General features: G+C 43.2%; 1 protein-coding gene across 7 annotated transcripts in view; it reads left to right on the top strand.

The window, feature by feature from the left end:
- Window positions 1-17,521, top strand: part of LOC133512855 (cadherin-4-like) — a 374,466-nt gene that overhangs the window by 354,713 nt on the left and 2,232 nt on the right. For all 7 annotated transcript variants that reach the window (XM_061842843.1, XM_061842868.1, XM_061842853.1 and 4 more), the window contains 4 exons: window positions 7,155-7,394; window positions 8,300-8,536; window positions 13,345-13,484; window positions 13,576-13,740. In XM_061842843.1, the coding sequence (XP_061698827.1) occupies window positions 7,155-7,394; window positions 8,300-8,536; window positions 13,345-13,484; window positions 13,576-13,740 (782 nt within the window). The remainder of the gene's footprint in view (window positions 1-7,154; window positions 7,395-8,299; window positions 8,537-13,344; window positions 13,485-13,575; window positions 13,741-17,521) is intronic.

Raw genomic sequence — 17,521 nt, 5'->3', positions numbered from 1 at the left:
TAGATGGATGGGTGTCTGGGCTCTCCCTTATTGATCGGGTGAGCAGCTCGGTCATCCAGGTGGAGCTCAGTGCAGAGCCCGGCACATTGACAGGAGCTAGATGAGGAACATCTGATCAGGATGCCTCCTGGACACCTAATTGGTGAGGGGTTCTGGGCACTTCCCACCAGAAGACCCCAGGGATGACCTGGGATAAGCTGGAGGGACTAGGTTCCCCTGGCTGGCCTGGAAACTCCTTGTGATCCCTGACAGGAAAAACTGGATGAAGTGGCTGGGAAAAAGGATATCTGGTCTGCCCTGCTCAAGCCGCGACCAAACCTCAGATAAGCGGAAGAAAATAGATTGAGGGATGGATACACACACAGTGCATTGCTGTTAAAGCCTGCATTATGTCATAGTATTTTCTATTTAGTAAAAACTACTTGTGCCATGGTGGTCGCTGAACACAATTTTTAACCATTTTAATCTTCCAGGTCAGCACTGAATAGACCCCCTCCGCTCTGTCTTCATATCCTTCCTCTTAAAATGTGTCTTAACATGCAACTGACGAGCGGTACATTTAAATATTTCATACACCTTTATTGTATGATTTTCTCCATACATTGACTGACTTTTGAGATTTCATAAACAGACCAAGAGTAACTTATGCTACTGTTTAGGGGCTCAATGTGTCGACCGTGATCACGGCAGTTTTGGTGTGCCCAAAAAAAAAAGGCGTCACCCTATCATTCATCTCTTCACTTGATTCAGGTTTGGCAGATATGTCGATCGCACACACAAAGGTGCGTTCTAGCAAGCTAGCCTCCTATTTAAAGTCTCTCTTTTGCTTTCTCCACGGCAGTCGCGGCAATGTGGGAGCATTGGGTCTTGTGATTATTTGCTGTTACTAGTTTCAGTTTTTCATAGGTATGATGTAGGAAATATTACAACACAGCCAAGGTTACTTGTTTTTTAATCCAAGCCAACCACTCATATTGCATACCTAAACTCCAAAGCCTAATCTCAATCATTCCTTTTCACTTTGTATTCTCAATTTGTTTGTTTTTTGTTTTTCTCCTCAATGTGGTTTATAGTGAAATCTCTTGAACTAAGCAAAGTGTGTTTCAGCAATTGTTTTTGAACTTCTTCAGTCGCTGCATATTTTCTCAGGTAACTGAACTTTATTTCCCCCCGCAACATCAGCATCTCCCCTTGATTGGAGGCAACAATTTCATTTTTCCACCCGGATATTGCAGACTTACTTTCACATACAAACTACATACCTATGCGAATACAATCATGACCCAAATGAAAGAAAGAAATGATTTGTGTATTGATATATGTATACATAACTTGGATGGTCAGAATTCTAGTTGATAGACAGGTGTTCAAATACTTATTTGCAGCTGTATCACACAAATAAATCGTTACAAAATCATACATTGTGATTTTTGGATTTTTTGGGGGGGATTTTCTCTCTCACAGTGGACATGCAACCACAATGAAAATTTAAGAACCCTCCATGATTTCTAAGTGGGAGAACTTGCAATATAGCAGGGTGTTCAAATAGTTATTTTCTTCACTGTGTGTGTGTGTGTGTGTCTTGTTTTTCTTTCGGCTCGTCCCGTTAGGCATCACCACAGCGTGTCATCTTTTTCCATCTCAGCATATCTCATGCATCGTCTTCTCGAACACCGATTGTCCTCATCTCTTCCCTCACGACATCCTTCAACCTTTTTTTTGGTCTTCCTCTCCCTCTTGCCTTGAAGATGCTCACGGAAAAGTACAGAGAACGTCAGAAAAAGCTACATTGTGTCTTTGTAGACCTAGAGAAAGCCTAAGACAGAGTACCAAGATAGGAACTGTGGTACTGCATGTGCAAGTCTGGTGTGGTGGAGAAATATGTAAGAATAGTACAGGACCAGTATGAGGGCAGCAAAACAATGGTGAGATGTGCCATAGGTGTGTCAGAAGAATTTAAGGTGGAGGTGGGACTGCATCAGGGTTCCGTCCTGAGCCCCTTCCTGTTTGCGGGAGTAATGGATAGGCTGACAGATGAGGTGAGACTGGAATCCCCTTTGACCATGATGTTCGCAGATGGGATTGTGATCTGCAGTGAAAGCAGGGAACAGGCGGAGGAACAATTAGAGGGATGGCGGTACGCACTGGAAAGGAGAGGAATGAAGATTAGCCAAAGTAAAACAGAATATCAAATAGAGCAAGTGGAAAGGGAGTAAGGCTGGAAGTTTAGGTGCAGGGTTTTTAGTTATTTTATCACAGAGTAGATGGGAAGAGAAATGGAGTAGGGTTTATTTTAAAAGAAGAGCTGGCTAAGAATGTCTTGGAGGTGAAAAGAGTATCAGATCGAGTGATGAGGCTGAAATTTGAAATTGAGAGTATTGTGTATAATGTGATAAGCGACTATGTCCCACAGGTAAGATATGACCTCGAGTTGAAAGAGAAATTCTGGAAGGAACTAGATGAACTAGTCCTGAGCATTCCAGAGAGAGTGAGAGAGAGAGAGAGACAGAGAGAGAGAGAGTTGTGATTGGTGCAGATTTTAATGGGCATGTTGGCGAAGGAAACATGAGCGACGAAGAAGTGATGGGTAACCATTCAGTAAAGGAACTTTGAGGGGTCGATGGTGGTTGACTTTGCAAAAACGATGGAATTGGCAGTGGTGAACACTTATTTCCAGAAGAAACAGGAACATAGAGTGACCTACAAGAGCGGAGGTAGAAGCACGCAGGTATATATACGTATATATGTTTTTTTTTTTTTTTTATGGATTAAACAATAGATGCATTTAGGTAGACTTTGAGGTCAAAAAGGACATGATGTCAAAGGATGTGCTGTGGAGAAACGAATGAGTTGGGGTAAATCTCGGCTTCATGCTGCGAGATGATCCTCTCCCCGCTCTTATCGGACATGCACGCCTCCCTTCTTTCCTTCTCTCTTATGCAATCCATGTAGCATATATATCATTTGTTCTGCCTCAGAGTTGAACCTCCAGCTTAAATGAGCGCAAACTCAATCACAACAAACCAATAAGTTTGCCCTTTTCTCAAGTGGGAGTCGAGAGTAACCCCCGACAGCTTTCTCTTTTTTTCAACATTGCCTTATCAGTTGTGTGCAGCTGGCTGTTTACCTTAAGTTAAGTTTACTTTAAAACATTGGTTCATTTGAAAGTGCACGCATTCAAAACATAAAAAAATGTATCAATCTGTGTATTTGCTATGATTGACAGCGGTGAATGCTATTATGCGTAACCTGCTGATTAACAGAAAATGCTAGGATTCATGTTGACACCTACAATACCTACAGTTTGGACTTCATAGAGTTCTAAATTGCTGATGATTTCAGCCTTCCTTGTTATTTCCTGGTCTTTTCATTCAAAATTAATGCCTTAGCTGTTTCCCCGAGGCAACAATAGCTTCTAAAAATGTATGGCTGCATTAAGCTCTTCTTGCCGCAGCAGTCAGTCAGGGGTCAAACTTGATTGACGTAAACTTTCTTTTTCCCAAAGTGACTATTTTATGACTGATGTGCTTGATAACAGAATGCGGTCAGAGTCAAACATGAGCCCTGGGCGCTCCAGGGTTCTGTGCATATTGACTTTGGAGGTGTTGCTGACGTGCCAGCCGTCGCAACATGAGCTGGATTTTGCCAGAATTACAAATTGCGGCGCGACAGTGAGTAGCACCTTCAATGCAAGGAGAAATGGGGAGGTGGTGACAGCCGGATCCAAGGTGAGCTTGTATCTCCGTGATTTAAAGTCTCACCCTGCCGCAGTCGTATCACCTCACACCCTCTTGCGCACACGTGTCCTTCCTGATGCTTTTGTTTATGTGCAAATACGTGATTTGCACAACACGTGCCAGTCTTTTTTTTTTTTTTTTTTTACCGTGCCTCAACATGCCTGAGCCGCTGTCACAGAAAGGACTGAATACAAATCCTTTTGAGGAACTTACACAAACATAATTATTTATTTAGCTGGTAAAAACCTCCATAATTCTCCTATCAACCGTGGCAAGCTGCTTCGTCTTGTTCCCCGTCCATGGCTGGGATTAGCAAAGCAGTGAAATGGGAAAATGTGTATGCGTGTATTTCCCTGCGATTGTGTTTGTTTTTGTGCGTGTAACAGTTGTGAGTTTTTCTGCATCAGTTACCGTGATACCATGTAGATAGTGTGGAATGATTTTGATGGTAGCAAATGCTGGTAGATGGTGGAACTCATTGAATTCGGCTTCAGAAAGGATATGATTTTTATAATTTAACCAATTTATTTGAAAATGCAATTTAGCTGAAACTCCTATTATACATGACACTCTCTCATCCCTGGCACGCATTACTCAAACTGTTGTAATTCAATCATTCATCAAAAACATTTACGTGCCACTTACTGGTACATTGTTAACAAATTCACACATTTACAATAACTGCATTGTTTGAACCTCAAAAAGCTTACAAGTAAAATTACACTTCACAACTGAAGGTGGGGGAAAAAAGAGCTACGGGACTGTTAACATCTTTGATGCATGATGTTGTTCAGTTGCCAAAATGATGTCCTACAGTTAACTATAATGTTTGTAATATCTTTAAGAAGTGCTTCAGTCTGGTTGTTGAGTGAAACTTGCCTTATGTTCTTTTCGAATCATAAATATTGTAGAATATTTTTGTACTGTACTTCATTGTTGTAGATCATGCACCCAACTTCTACCGCTTATCCGAGGTCGTGTCGTGGGGACAGTAGCTTAAGCGGGGATGCTCAGCCACTTCATCCAGCTCTTCCGGGAGGTATCCCGAGGCATTCCCAAGCCAGCGGAGAGACATAGTCTCATATAGCATAGCACCTCATTTGGCTCCTTGCAATATGGTGGGGAAGCGGTTCTACTCTGAGCTCGCCTGGATGAACGAGCTTCCCACCTTATCTCTCAAGGAGTGCCCGGACACCCTGCAGAGGAAATTCATTTCGGCCGCTTGTATCCACGATGTTGTTTATTCGGTCATGACCCACAGCTCGTGACCACAGGTGAGTGTGGAAACGTATATCGACCGGTATATAGAGAGCTTCACATTGAGAATTTGCTACTTCTTTACGACAACGGATGATACAAAGTCCGCATCACTGCAGATCCTGCACCGATCTGCCTCTCCATCTCTATCTTTCGTCACTCATGAACAAGACCCCAAGATATTTGATCTCCTCCACTTTGGGCAGGATATCATCCCCGGCCTGGAGAGGGCATGCTACCCCCTTCTGGTGGAGGATCATGGTCTCAGATTTGGAGGTGCTGATTCTCATCTCAGCCACTTCACACTCGCCTGCGAACCACTCAATTAAGAATTGGAGATCACGGCTTTGTGAAGCCAACAAAACAATTTCTGTACAAAGCAGGGATGCAATACTGAGGCCACCGAACAAGACAACCTCTATGCCTCGGCTGCGCCTAGAAATTCTGTCCTAAAAGTTATGGACAGAATCGGTGACAAAGGGGAGACTTGGTAGAGTCCAACCCCTGCAAGTGTCCAAGATATGCGGCCGCAGGCCTGATGTTATCACAGAGTCAATCAACAAACTGCAACCTACTTCAAGTGCATGTGTGCACACCCTTATGCTTAAATATGGTATTTGTTATGGAAAAACCATGATAAGCACAGTAGTCCAGTAACACAACACCGCTCAGGTTCTAATGGGGAGGAGGGGGTTTCCTCCCCAACCCGCCCTTCTAGGTCTCCCTGTCATTGCCCACGTGAATACTGAAGTACCCCAGCAGAACTATGGACTCCCCAGATGGAGCTCTCTCTAGCATCCCCTCTAAGAAGTTAGAAATAGGTTGGGTACTCTGAACTGATGTTTGCTGTATAGGCACAAACTATAGTCAGGACGCGTGCCCCCACCTGAAGGCAGAGGGAGGATACCCTCTTGTCCACCGGGGTGAACCACAACCTTCATTCGGGGACTCATTAGGCAATAAGAATACCTGCACATGCTCGGCTCCTCTTACCATGGGCAACTCTAGTGCGGAAGAGAGTCTAACCCATCTCAAGAGGACTGGTACCAGAGGCCAAGCGACGTGTGGAGGTTCTCGACCTCACACACCAGCTTTGGCTCCTTCCTTGGCAGAGAGGTGACAGTCCACATCCATAAAGCCAGCTTCTGAGACCGGGGATCAGATCTCCAAGGTTCCTGCCTTCTGCCACCACCCATCTCTCCCTGCACCTGACTCCTATGGCCCCTCCTACAAGTGGTGAGCCCACGGGAAGGGGGAGCCACGTTACCCTTTCAGGCTGTTCTCACCTTTGAGCCCCTTCTCCGATTCTGACTCCAGAGGGGGGTCCGGTGACCTGCGTGCGGGCAAGGGAAACCTTGGTCCAATTAAGTCTTTCATCATAGGAGTCTCAGAGCTGTGCTAACCCTCACCTAGGACACGTTTGTCATTAGTGGCCCTAGCAGGGGTTTGAAGCCCCCTACATCTTATCTCCTAGGATCATTGGGACACACAAACTCCTCCACTACGTTAAGTTGATGGCCTCAAGGAGGAGCATTGTTGTAGTTAATGCGTTCAATGTGGCATGTTGCATATGTTACTATTTTCAAATAGAAAATTAAACACCCTAAACTGAGCCAACTGATCTGATTTTCATTAGGACAGATCCAAATGACTGGAAAATAACACCAAAATCAGAACACAGTTCCGTATAGTATATCGGCAGACAGAGATGACTTTATTGTAGGTATCGCTAGTAGTGTTGCACAAAGACGCACAGAAAAAGACTTGTTTGATTGTGTTACAGTCATCGTTATGTGCATCTTTCAGCGAGTGCATGAGCTGCAGCTGCAGATTTATCGACCATGATGTGTTTGATTTGCCTGCGAGGCTAAACGAGGAGTTTGAGAGCACCACTGTCAAAAGTATTTCTGTCACACAGAGAAATTCTCCTACCCTTCTACCAACATGATCACTGAAGAGGATTCTCAACTTTTCATCTTCATATTTTCTTTTTTTTTCTCTCTTTTTTTCTGCAATTTGGACAGTCCATCAGCATTAAACTGCTGGCCCAACAACGTCTCCCTGCCCCCGTTCCCTCTTCACAGCACACATCTTCTCTAGGCATGTTTTCCTTCTGACGTGACGTGATTTTCTCCTCACTCCCTCCTTTCTTGTTTTCAGGCTCTCCTCCAGCCAGTGGTACCGGCACACTGCAGATCTATCTGATAGATATTAATGACAACCCCCCAGCACTCATAATCAGGGAGTCTCAGATCTGTGAGCAGATGAACAAGAATGCCAACGGTGTCAATATCACTGCTACGGACGCCGATACTGACTCCAATGCTGGGCCTTTTGTTTTTGAGCTGCCCACTTATCCTGAAAGCATCAAACGCAACTGGACAATTACACGACTCAGTGGTAAGCGGACATCCAAAAATATCCAAATAGATCCCAAAATATGACAATATTTATCGCTCATGGGGACTGTAACCTCACGAGGCGCATCATTTAATCATTTTATGATCACTAATACAAGAGGTGACACGTTGCTTTTCCAATACTGTACTTCAGTTTTCAAGTTTTTATGTCATTATTGTATGTAGAGTCACCCCATCTCATGTATCTTTATTCTGAAAAATCTTATTGTACATATCTCAATGTAATGTCGAGTAGCAGTACATTTCCATCCGTCCATTTTTAATACCGCTTATCCTGTTCAAGTTCATTGGAAACTCGAACCCATATGCAGGTTACTTCAGGCGAAAGGCAGACTACGTTCTGGATTCGGCTGCCCGTGAATCTCAGCGCACGAGGAGGGACACAAGCTTTTACGTTAAAATTCACAGTGGGAATTGAACACATGGCGCCTGCACACAAGTGGTCCATGAAAGTTTCTTCTTTTTCGGCTTCTACTAAAAACATTTGTTTATGGTAAATTAAAGTACCTCGTTAACATTGTAAAACCAAAATTCTAATCCATTGCTTCAATTTAATGAGGTACCGCAGTTGTTAGCACATCTGCTTCACAGTCAAGTAGATTGGCCTTCTCCCTGAAACCAAATCACAGTATTTTATGAACTGATCTAAATTGTCCAAAGGAACAAATGTTAGTGTGACTGTCTGATCTTCTATATGTGCCAGGCTGGACAGTATGTACCCACTAACCACCCAAAGTCAGCTAGGATAGGCTTCTGTTCTACCCAAATGTGGAGAAGCGGTTTATAAAATGGATGGCTGTACCTAATGAACTGATCCGTGCATTTCATGCTGTCTTCGATGATGTGTAAATGTTTGACACGTGGTCTTCTCTTTCCTCGACACAGGCAACTATGCTCGTCTCAGTCTGCCATACCATGTCTATTTTGAGCCCGGCGTGTACGAGGTCCCGATAACTGTGTCCGACTCCGGAAACCCTACCTTGTACAACAGGTCTGTCATCAAAGTAAAAGTGTGTCCGTGCGATCTAAACGGAGACTGCACGACTGTGGGCGCTGTGGCAGCTGCCGGCCTGGGAACCGGAGCGATAATCTCTATCCTGATATGCATCATCATTCTGCTCAGTGAGTATCAGATGTGCATATCACACAACACCTTGCAGGTTTTGGGCACATCATACACATCAGTACATACTGTATATTCAACATGAAAGATTGTGATTGGTTTGGTTTTGTCCTCTCTAACTCGGGCCGCCTTGCCAACCCTTGGCTAGACAGAAATTACTGTATTTGCTTTGATAATATTGCTAGTGCGCCTACCTTACATTCTGCATCCTCAGGAACGAAAGAAATCTGAATCATCTTTATTTACCATGTCAAAAAGAAGGAATTTGTCCCCCGGTAGTTGGTAGATGGAGGCGCTCTAGTACAACAAACAGTCCATTGAAAGTGAATACGGTCGAGAAATAAAGACATAAAAAAAAAGTGGAAAAACACTCACCGAGCAATAAAGCATTACCAGTCATGTGGTAATGTTCCTTTTATTTTTATTTTTCCAGTTGTGCAAAGGAATCAGAGCAGTTTGAAATGACTAACAGAACGACGGTCGGCTGCAATCATCATTGTGCAAAGGGCGCAGACACTTCAAGAAATTGATGCAGTTTAAAGTGACTGTTTGTGTGAAAATCTCAGACAATGTCAATTGTTGAAATGCTCAGATGGTACTCAAGCATGAGTGGCCAATATTGGTCAACAACCGATATGTAAATAGAGCAGAGTGGCGAGACTACAACAGTGAGCGCACCAATACTGTGTAATTGACCCGACAGAGATGTGACAACTATCTCTAGAACATATTGGCAACATGTCACAATGTAATTCTAAGTTAACTGTTTCAGAAGTTAAAGGCAAGTTGTTTTAGTTTGTGTTTTTTGGTGGCGCCTGCATGAGGGAAAGTGATGGAAAAGGTGGTTGACCAGGATGGAATGATCCAAGAGATTTTTCCATCCCCTTGTCTTAGTACTGGCAGTGTGCAAGTCCTCAAGGAATGGTAGAGGTGTACAGACAATCTTTACAGTATCTTTGATTGGCCAAAGCAGTCAGAGTTTGTCCTTGTTCGTACGAGCGCCAAACCAAATTGTAATGGAAGAACACAGGACTGATGTGCAGAACTGCCTCAACAGCTCTTGTGGCAGGCTGTGCTTCCTCAGAAGCTGCAGGAACTGCTGTACATCCTCTGCTGGGCCTTTTTGAGGAAGGAGTTGGTGTTGATCTCCCACTTCAGGTCCAGAGAAACTCCATTTCCGATACGAAGGTCTTGATGGTTGGCATGGGGCAGTTGGACAGTGTGAGGGGCTGCTGAGGGAAATGATGCCTCCTGAAGTCCACAATCTCTACAGTCCCTAGTGCATTCAGCTACAGGTTGTCTTAGCTGCACCACAGCTCCTGCCGATCTGCTTCCTGTCAACACGCAGACTCATCACCGTTTTTGATGAGGCCAAAACTATGGTGTCATCTGCATACTTCAGGAATTTCACAGCTGTGTACATTGACATGCAATTGTTCATGTAGAGAGAGAACAGCACCAGAGAGAGGATACAACCTTGGGATACCCCAGTGCTGATGGTGAACACCATGAGGTGGTGTCGTCCAGCCTAACCTGCTGTGTCATGCCCATCAGGGAGCTGTAAACAAACTGTCAGATGGCAGGCAAGAAGCTTGGAGGAGAGGAGTTCAAGGATTATGATGTTGACTGGAAAGCTGAAGTCTACGAACAGGATACTCACATAGTTCCGCGTTGCATCGAGATGTTCTACAATGAAGTCCCATGTTGACTGCATCAGCCGCAGACCTGTTGGCTCAGTAAACAAACTGTGAGGGGTCCGGCTGGGGACCTGTGACACTTTTGTGGTGGTCCAAAATAAGGCGTTCAAAGGACTTTGTGACTACAGATATCAGGGTGATAGTCCTGTCGTCATTCAGAACTAAGGTTTCCAATTTTCTTATGGACTGGGATGATGGTGGATCATTTAATACACGATGACAATTCACACAGTTCCAGAGATCTGGACTCGAGTATGCTGGTCCACACAGAGTTTGAGACAGGATTGGGACACAAGGTCTGGGCCTTCCGCTTTGTTGAGCTTTTGTTCTTTGAAGCTACATCGTACGTAGGGGAGCGGAAAACCTGTTTCAGCAAAGATACTGTGGACTGACGGAAGAAGTTAAGATGTGAGGAAAGAGTAATGAATAATTGGGATATGGAGAAGGTACTACATGTAGGTTTGCAATGTTATGTGGCATGAAAGAACAAATATAGCAGTTACAATGTTGTTGAGAATGTGCCACATGAAGGGCGTAAAGCAACCAAACATTCATACTGTAGGAAGTGTAATTAGCAGTGGTTGTGCCATGTAATAAAAGAAGCTTGTCATATTTGCCACATCTCGGAAGATGAAAAATGTTGTCGATTGCCAAAGTGGAAGCATCAATACACATTTTAATCACAATAATTATGGCAATTAATGTCAAAAAAAAACAAGGAGGAATTTGAACCCCCGGGAAATGGATCTTCATTTTCTGTTCTTCTGCCGAGCTACTAACTCCTGATCGTCAGACTCGAACCCATGGGCATTAATCTCTCCTGATTATCGAGCACAAACCTGAGGGTCCTTTTTTTTTGTCATCTTCACCTGTTAGGTCAGCCAGAAAAGAGAATATGAATCCCTTTTATGCTCGAACAGCTTTACTGTGTCAGTGTTTTACTATGCCGGTGTGGTTCCTACGTATTCTGATCGATTTTTTATTGAGAATCATAGTCGATCAGTCGAGCCGAACAAGGTTTTCTTCAGGGGAGTGAGAAAAGAAGATAACAACAAAGCACAAACAAGATGAGGAAAGTAAATCCTTATATATCGCCAACAATGGACAGGACAAGATAGTACAGGACAAGCACAGGTGAGGAAGCATGGAGGGCATGGGTTGTGAACCCAGCTGCACAACTGTAGTGTGCTTGGGGTGGGTTTGTAAATGAATGATAAACGTCTGTCGAATCTGGAGACCCTAACCTTCAAATTCAAACCGGGGGACTTTTAGGATGCAAACCTTATTAATCGAGTATGAGGAGGGTAATTACCAGTACCACTTAATACAAAGACTACATTGTCCTCCCCCCCCCCCCAAAAAAAAAAGATACACTACCGTGTGAAATTTAAAAATGATTGAATTTTTTAGGGTGGCACGGTGTCTCTGCTGGTAAAGCATTGGCCTCACAGTTCTGAGGACCTGGGTTTGAGCACTCCCCCGCCCGTGCGGAGTTTGCATGTTCTCCCCGTGCCTGCGTGGGTTTTTCTCCGGGTACTCCGGTTTCCTCCCACATCCCAAAAACATCCAACATTAATTGGACACTCTGAATTGCCCCTACGTGTGAAGTCTCCATGTGCCCTGTGATTGGCTGGCAACCAGTTCAGGTTGCACCCCGCCTCCTGCCCATTGACAGCTGGGATAGGCTCCGGCACTCCCTTGTGAGGATGCGCAGCAAAGAAAATGGATGGATGAATTCTTTACCGTAATTCTTTGTTCTGGCATGTTTGGAATCCCGAGGTGATGGCGGATCCGGGAGGGCAGCCAGGCAGTCCCCTGTTCTAACGTTTGAATAAGGGCAGAACTTGTGCGTTCATCACGGATGATCAGTCACTGTTCAGGCAATCAATCCTGGAATCCCATTTCTGATGCCCACATTTTTGGCAACTATTTTTCTGACAGAATAAAGACGGAAGCAATCTTGTGTTTGTGGGTTGTCATTACAATAAAGAGAGACCTCTTTGCAAAGAGAGGAAAAGGTCAAATTGTCGAGCGTTGTTACCCCTTACTGAAGCACAAGCAAAAAATATGTCAGCGAGACAGAGAAGAACAGGAAAAAAAAAGAAAAGAAATGCAACCCTCTCATTCCCACAACAGTCTCACACAATTAGCTTTGTTGAGCTGCTCTCAAAGTTACCTCTGGGATTGGGTGCATGGAGAGGATGAAAAACAAAGAGGAAAAGCAGTCAAAACATCATCCCATCAGGGGTGCCAATCAAGAACAAACACTGTGCTGACTAAGAACTATGGAACAATACAACATGTAAAGGTCATACAATACTAATAAAATCATTTATATATATATATATATATACACTATATGTACACAGAGACACACACAATGTAAATTCTCCAGCTCAGAAAGAGGATTAAGACAATTATGTTAGTTCATCTCCTATTTATGTTCTTCTTTAAGAATGAGGAGCAAGTTGAAACATCATATTTCCACAAAACTCACATGGACATTCTGACTTCCTGCTTGCTCAGATGAATTGGAAAAGGGACCATTTCAAATCACCCGTAGGGAGTTAAAAGATCTATAATGTTCGCTTTTAAACACGAGCTGTCACTGCGGAGCCACCAAAGATGACAATACATAATGTTTCGGCTTTGGTCATGTTTACATGTGTCATTTCGTATTTGTGCAAATAAATACATACATGAACCCTTTGTAAAACTCACCAGAAAAAAAACTCGTTTGCATAGAACACAAAAGAAGTCAGATAGCCCATGTTTGGTGTTGGTCCCGTGATGTTCCGCATGTAGTGGATTGTTTCGATATGAAATACTGAAATCTGAATAATTAAAACCCTAAAAGATAATTGAACTTCAAGATTTTGTCTCGATTTATAAAAATGACCCTTTTATTGACTCAATACATCAATCCATAGATAGGGCTCTTGTGTTCATTGTTTTTGTAATTTTCTAAGATCTTCCACAAAATAAACTGAATTTGTGGCATGTGTGTTTTCGAGTTCTCGTGATTCTCATGAGGTCACATGATGGTGGATGGACAGTAATCACAAATTGATGGAGTTATGCAACTATTTTGTGCAATTGTGCGTTTGCAGGTATGGTCTTGCTGTTTGTGATGTGGATGAAGCGCAGAGAGAAGGAGAAGCACACCAAACAGCTGCTCATCGACCCCGAGGACGATGTCAGGGACAACATACTGAAATACGACGAGGAGGGAGGGGGAGAAGAGGACCAGGTGAGATCCCGAGAGAAGACACGATCGCACACGTTCGAAACTGACCTCCTGTTACCCTGATTACCTCTGTCCCCCCTCTGTCGATGTGTAGGACTATGACCTGAGCCAGCTGCAACAGCCCGAGTCTTTGGAGCACATCATCAGCAAGCCCCCCGGCGTCCGCAGGGTGGACGAACGGCCCATCATCCCGGAGTCCCAGTACCCCATCAGGCCTGTTGTGCCTCACCCGGGCGATATCGGCGACTTCATCCATGAGGTGAACACACACGCGCACAACCTGAATCCGAATGACCTCTACGCACAAAAGCTGTTCCGTTATTAGATTGTTTCCCCTTCAGCACGCTGCCCTTCGTCTTGCCATCGATCTTGACACGACTTCTGCCGCGTTCAGTCCGTGCTCCTTAGTATGACCACAGAAGGAATCATTTTTTTTCTCTTTTAGAGTTTACAGTTTTCCTCATCACGCCAGTTTTACGTTTTTTTACACATAAACGCCCCCCACACACACTCACACAACTTGAATCTCGGCACTCTGATGTGAGAAAATGCTGATTGACAGACTCGTGACAGCATGTTCACACTCGAGAAGTGTTGGCAGCTGTTCAGCTTTGATCCATCCAACCTTGTCTCTCATTCACATGCACGCGCACAAACAAACACACACATGCCTGATCTTGTTCCAGCAGTCTGGTAAAACACAACACAACAAAACAAACACGCAGCATTCCTGCCACCCACTGGGTTCCAGGGGGACGGAGACAGTTTGGAGTTCCATCCATTGGCTCTTCGTGAAGTGGATTCAGTTTCTGCCACCTGCCCAACATTCTCGTCAGTGGCCCTCAGTGCCATTTCGGCACGGTCTGAAAACACAAACTTTTATGGATAATTCAGGAAGCAGCTTCAACATCTAAACCAACGGGAACTTAATCAAGATGTTTGTGCCATTTATCCACAACGTTTCTGAGTACTACAACTAAAAATACACGAAATTTGTAAGATGTCTCAATTTAGTTGATGCTTTCGACATCACATTACTAGACATCTTTAATGGACCTTTGGCGATCTTCAGCTCCGCCCCCCTTAGCTACAGTTGCCATGCCCTACAATCTTCCAAAATGGCGACTGAACATAATGGGATTGAACTGGATTCTCTATCGCATATTCCAGATAATATTGGGGTACCTATTTTTGCCTAATGCGTCAGACTCGTCCAAAAGAGTTCTACAGAGAGGTCTCAACTATTTCAGGCAAGGATATGTACACAGAATTAAGCTTTTGGACATAGCAGGACGCAATGTTAGAGTTACACCGAAACGTTGGCGATCGATGCGAAAAAGTTTGCCGCCTCACAAAATTCATTTTGAAATCCAACAGGATAAAATACTGGAATCGAAAAGTACTTTTTACTTGGAAAGATCATGAGTAATATCATTGTAGTCTTTATAAGTGAGTTGGGTTAGATTTTCTACATGTAAACAATGGTGATGAACTCAGAACCGTAGTCACCAGATGAAAAAATTTGACTTGGCTCGTAATCGAACCCAGTCAGATGGCTGATGTGATACGAATAGGCAAATAGACATTTCTCTTGCATGACATTGCATTTACGTATCACTAACTCGACACATGACATACTTCATTCAGCAGGTCAGTGATACGCTAACAAAGTGAAAGTTGTTCTCCTGCAATGTACAAAGCACTGATAATAATTCACTCAAACTCAGAGAAGATACTTCTCCCTCACTTACCTTTGCACATACAGCCTTGTGTTTGTTGATATTGTCCACATTTTGTTGTACGTTCGCTCTTCCACGAGCCTTAATCCATCAGAGACACTTCGTCAACTGTGTTTTAGGCTTTGGAAAATCAATCAAGCGGGCCCCTTGTAACCTAGCCGGATATCTTTCATCAGAATTGCACGCTACCCAAGTGCATCTGAGGACCGTTTTGTTCGTAACATTAACTTTTCCAAGCGCACATGACCGATAACCAGCATTGCTAGTGGGACATGACGACAAGAGGGGCGGGTCAAGCCAGGTGTTAAGACAATGCAGCTATCTGATTGGCTATTATTTTACAAGGGATTGACAGGTCGGAAAGGTTCATTCTATGTCATGACAAAGATTCTATTCATTTTTAAGGATGTGGGATCTGCTTGGTCATTTTTTGGGGTGGAAGTAACTCATTTGTAAAGACTTTTCCATTGGAACGGCAAGGTTAAAGGTTTTTTTTAAATCATTCACTTCCTGATGACTGCCGAGGTGTCCCTGACCAAGGCACCAAACCAACCCACGGTTAACTCAAGGGACACAACACTGTTTGCGCTCCCCTTTACTCGACTTTTCTTTTCTTTTGCACAATTCAAAACAATTCAGAAGTGACTTAATTACAGCCCAACTGAAATTTTGGGGGGGTGATGCTCATACTGATATTGGCTTCTGAAAACATTTACCTTATGATATATTGGCCAATATCACATACATAATGGCAACAATGTTCCCTATAAGCTGCGCAACTGCGCATTTGCGCACTTGTCGCACACTATCAGCACAGAGGAAAACAAATCCAGCGCAGTGAACGACAGGCTGACATCTTTTTTTTTTTAAAGCCACACACTCTACATTCGTTTACCGGACACCGCCCCCTCCATTTTAAAGGGGTACACTCATAATTACAAACACCGGGATATGTGAATAATTTAAGAAAAAGTGGTGAAACTGGACGAGATTTTCTCTTTTTTGAGTAAAAAAAAGGTTTGGTCTGAAGCCAAAGTAGAAGGTGCAGGATGAGATGGTGTATAATTTTAAAATTCCATCTTGGCACAGCCTGATTGAGGATGAAAGCACCAACGATACATTGCCCAAAAAGCTAATTCTGTATTTTAAGTATAGGAGGCAACATAAAATTAATCTTAAAACTGTTTGGGAGCATCATTAAGCTTTCAACATGCATTGCGAAAGATATTCTGCGAGCAATAATTCAGTTTTACACCAAGAAAAACAGACGGGGATATCATTGTGGGTTAAAAAAAAAAAATGAAACAAAGTTGGAAGCGACATTTCAAATTTAGAGTTAATAGTTGGCTTGGTATGTATTTGTATTGTAATGTGTTTTGTTCTTTGTTGACATCTACAGTGTAAGTTTTCAAAAACGGAAAATTGTTCTTAAAAATGTTCTGATCGGAATGTAATCTGAACCTTTGAATGAGCCACGTAACTTCAATGGATGACACTGATTGACCACAGTGCGTACGTCTGATGTTGCTCACAGTGGTCAAAAGGAGCGCTTGACGGCCTTAGTGTGCTTGCTCGGACACGTCAAAATTTAGAGGGAACATTGATAGGCAGATATATGAAACAACAACATTAAGTAAACAAAACGCCTACAAAGTTAAATAATCAAATCACATATCACATTACCAGTTAATACAAGTGACTGAACTTGATTTTAAGAAATAATGTTTTAAAAACATACAACAGATAAAATTACAGCTAAATACATGAGATGGAATCTTTTAAAAATTCTTTGAATGAAGACATTAGAAGGTGAATTCATGAGCAGTGCAAAATCCAACATGGATGGCGTTGAAAGCGGCCATTTCTGGAACTGACAGACTTTGTCAACGGCACTTAAGTGAGAAATGCAATCTATTTTTAGACACATTGTTCAGTTCCGACGGTCCCTTTTATCCAATATCTGTCATATCGGTTTCCGAGCTTGCGCTGTATGTTATATTTAATATTTCATATCGACCGGAGACATTTCCATGCTCCATGCTCTGGTGCGCCGAAAATGACGCACTTAACCTAGCAATGGGCGGGAGCTGCCTCTTGTCTTCGCTTTGTGAAAACGTAACTGAAAATACGCTTTTTTTTCTGCAGCAAAAAATGATTATAAAATAATTACTGTGTAAACATATGCAATAATTGCCATGAACGAAATCAACACATCTTTCCAAAGACAAGGTCTGGGGATTGTTAAAATTTTAACGGCAGGACTAAGAGTAGTCCTGCTGTTAAAATTTTAATGGTCATGTA

This window comes from Syngnathoides biaculeatus, chromosome 2 (assembly GCF_019802595.1).
Source record: "Syngnathoides biaculeatus isolate LvHL_M chromosome 2, ASM1980259v1, whole genome shotgun sequence".
Classification (NCBI taxonomy): domain Eukaryota; kingdom Metazoa; phylum Chordata; class Actinopteri; order Syngnathiformes; family Syngnathidae; genus Syngnathoides; species Syngnathoides biaculeatus.
This window is presented reverse-complemented; position numbering and strand designations above follow the sequence as displayed.